This window comes from Triticum urartu, unplaced genomic scaffold, assembly GCF_003073215.2.
Source record: "Triticum urartu cultivar G1812 unplaced genomic scaffold, Tu2.1 TuUngrouped_contig_5309, whole genome shotgun sequence".
NCBI classification, from domain to species: Eukaryota; Viridiplantae; Streptophyta; class Magnoliopsida; order Poales; family Poaceae; genus Triticum; species Triticum urartu.
This window is the reverse complement of record NW_024115975.1, coordinates 4,074-6,796: the sequence shown is the minus strand read 5'-3', so window position 1 is coordinate 6,796 and position 2,723 is coordinate 4,074. Positions and strand designations below refer to the sequence as shown.

The 2,723-nt window shown below is 47.3% G+C and overlaps 1 protein-coding gene across 1 annotated transcript; it reads left to right on the top strand.

Moving 5' to 3' along the window:
• Positions 1 to 2: 2 nt before the first annotated feature.
• LOC125529057 (mitochondrial uncoupling protein 3) lies at positions 3 to 2,478 on the top strand (the record flags this gene model as incomplete). Its single annotated transcript, XM_048693462.1, is given in 2 exon segments — positions 3 to 90; positions 1,678 to 2,478. Coding segments are annotated over 2 exon segments (625 nt in total), but the record flags the coding sequence as incomplete, so codon positions are not given.
• Between the last annotated feature and the right edge of the window lie 245 nt (positions 2,479 to 2,723).

Genomic DNA, 2,723 nt, shown 5'->3' with positions numbered 1-2,723 from the left:
CGCCTCCGGTCCTCCCTTGCCGGCGGGGGCCGGGAGGTGGGCCTCCTCGAGAAGGCGGGTGCTGGGGGAGCCTCCGGCGTCGCCGCGCAGGTAACATGTCTCTGTGAATATCAGATCCGTCGAAGTGCTTTGCTCTTGTGCCTGCACGGCGGTGTGCCATTCGGCTTAGCTAATCAGGGAGCTTTTGATCTGTGCTATGATGGAGAAATGTGATCTCCTGAACTAGATTGAGAACTTGGTAATATTAGGCTTTCAAAATAGTAAATCTGAAATCATGTCCGTTGGAGAACTGAGAGAATGTATCTCTGAAACTAGCATGGCTGTTTGGATGCCGTAACAAGCTATTCATTTTAAACACTGCTAACCATCGCCATTCTTTTACATACTCCCTCTGTAAAGAAATATAAGAGCGTTAATGATCTATAAATGCTCTTATATTTCTTTACGGAAGTAGTGGTGTAAACGCTCTTATATTTCTTTACGGAGGTACTAGTACGTATGAAGAAGTGTATTAGGGTGTATCTTTTTCATTACAACTTAAATTCCAAATATTGCCGGCATTCCACCTTATCCTCATGTGATGACTATATTTGGTAATACCTCCGTGACACATGAAGCCACAGTGGGGTCCATCTTGGCTGTGGCATCAACCTCAATCATGTCCGTTACATCGGCTGATAATGCTTCAATGAACTATAAGATTGTGATCAAAACTTGTAGTGGACACGGTGCGTGTCACACACTCTACGTCAGTGTGACTAGGGACTAGGGATTGCAATTCACAGTGTAGGATTTGGGACTGAGGTCCAGGGTACTCAGTGATGCCCCATCATGGTTTTTTTTTTGAACCGGGCATAACCACTTTCCATGAACTGAATAACGGAAATACACATCAAACTAGTGTCAACAGGGGACGGGAAAGGGGAAAGCGAGTTCAACGCATCGCCGGGAAACCCACCACAGGAACTCCCCTATGAGATTCCTGCTATGGGGCGAAAACCCGACGACACCCAAGCCTCACAAAAGAGCTACGCAGAAAGTTCAGGGAACAGGCTCCACACACGAGCACTCCCAACACTCACGCAGGAGCTGAGGACACACACAGTTTAATCCAAAAGGAAGGCAATGCCTAGCAGAAAGCTAAAGTAAACCCTGCAGCAATATGAAAGATGACGCTGCTGTAGCTCATCGATCAGGTCGCTGCCCAGTCGTCCGTGCCCCATCAGGGTTGTGAAGTTGCTGGATACAATATGGTTTGACTAGCACTCTCATCCAGGCCTCAATCGTATTCCTCACTGTTGGCTTCACAATGGGCAAATAAGTGTGAGGTGCGGTGTTTCTGATGGCCAGATGAGAAATTATGTACGGATTTGAAACAGTATCATCTAACTGGACTAGTCAACATAACCCCCTCCCCCTCCCCCTCCCCTGAACAGTTGGCAGTTCATCACTACTTGTATGGTTGTATCCCTGGAAAAATATGTGATTTGAAGAAGGAGAGACAGCCAGTGATGAGCATGTTATAGTCCTTCTGATCTGGAGTCAGAGGTGCTACCATTGAGCGGTGTTATAGTTATCTGCTAGATTTAGAATCATGGTCTCTTAACAAATGTAAGTATTGCCCTATATATTGCTATCTAACGCAATAGTTAACGTGCCTCCTACTTTGCAGTGCAGGTGGTGGCAAGCCCAGCTGATCTCATCAAGGTAAGGATGCAAGCAGACAGCAGATTGTTGGCCCAAGGCATCCAACCTCGGTATACAGGGATCTTAGACGCCTTCACGAAAATCACCCGTGCAGAAGGTCTGTTAGGACTTTGGAAGGGGGTTGGTCCTAATGCCCAGCGAGCATTTCTTGTCAACATGGGCGAGTTGACCTGCTATGACCAGGCAAAGCATTTCATCATCCGCAAGCAGATCAGCGACGATAACTTGTATGCTCACACACTAGCCTCTGTTGCCTCTGGTCTGTGTGCGACTACATTGAGCTGCCCAGCGGATGTGATCAAAACCAGGATGATGAACCAGGGCCTGGAGGCGAAGGCTCTATACAGGAATTCTTATGATTGTTTGGTCAAGACCGTCAAACATGAGGGCCTGACAGCATTGTGGAAGGGCTTCTTACCTACATGGGCCAGGCTTGGCCCCTGGCAGTTTGTGTTCTGGGTTTCCTACGAAAAACTCCGACAAGCATCAGGTATTTCTTCGTTCTGATAGTGCTGGCTGAGTTTTCATGCAAGAGGCATACGGATCAAAGACACTGTTATTTCTGAACCTTTAGGCTGTGGCTACGTATTACTGTGCCCTTGTGCATTTACGTTTAAATTGGGCCTGAACTCTGTATATCTGATGGTGCAGCAGCCAGCGCATAGATTTGTCATCCCTTACAAATCACATTTTCTCATGCTCTTCCTTTTGGGTGCTATTTATGCACTCCCTGTTCAGACAAGAATTCGAAAGCTCGCCCTTTTGTGTTCATGTGCGCACAAGCAGTCATCTTGCTCTGCAGAGCTGTTGCAGGTGGTTGGTATCTCTTGCACCACAATATGTGTATGTGTGCAGACCAGGTCGCTTCTGTCCAGTTCTTTTGAGGAGCTCAAGTGGATCCTCGGAGCCATTTGCCAGGGCGATGTACCTGCTCTATCATCTTCGTAGAACAGCGACTCATGAGCATTCGAATTAGATGCAGGGAGGAATCTAAGTCGTTGCGGGAATCCGTTAAG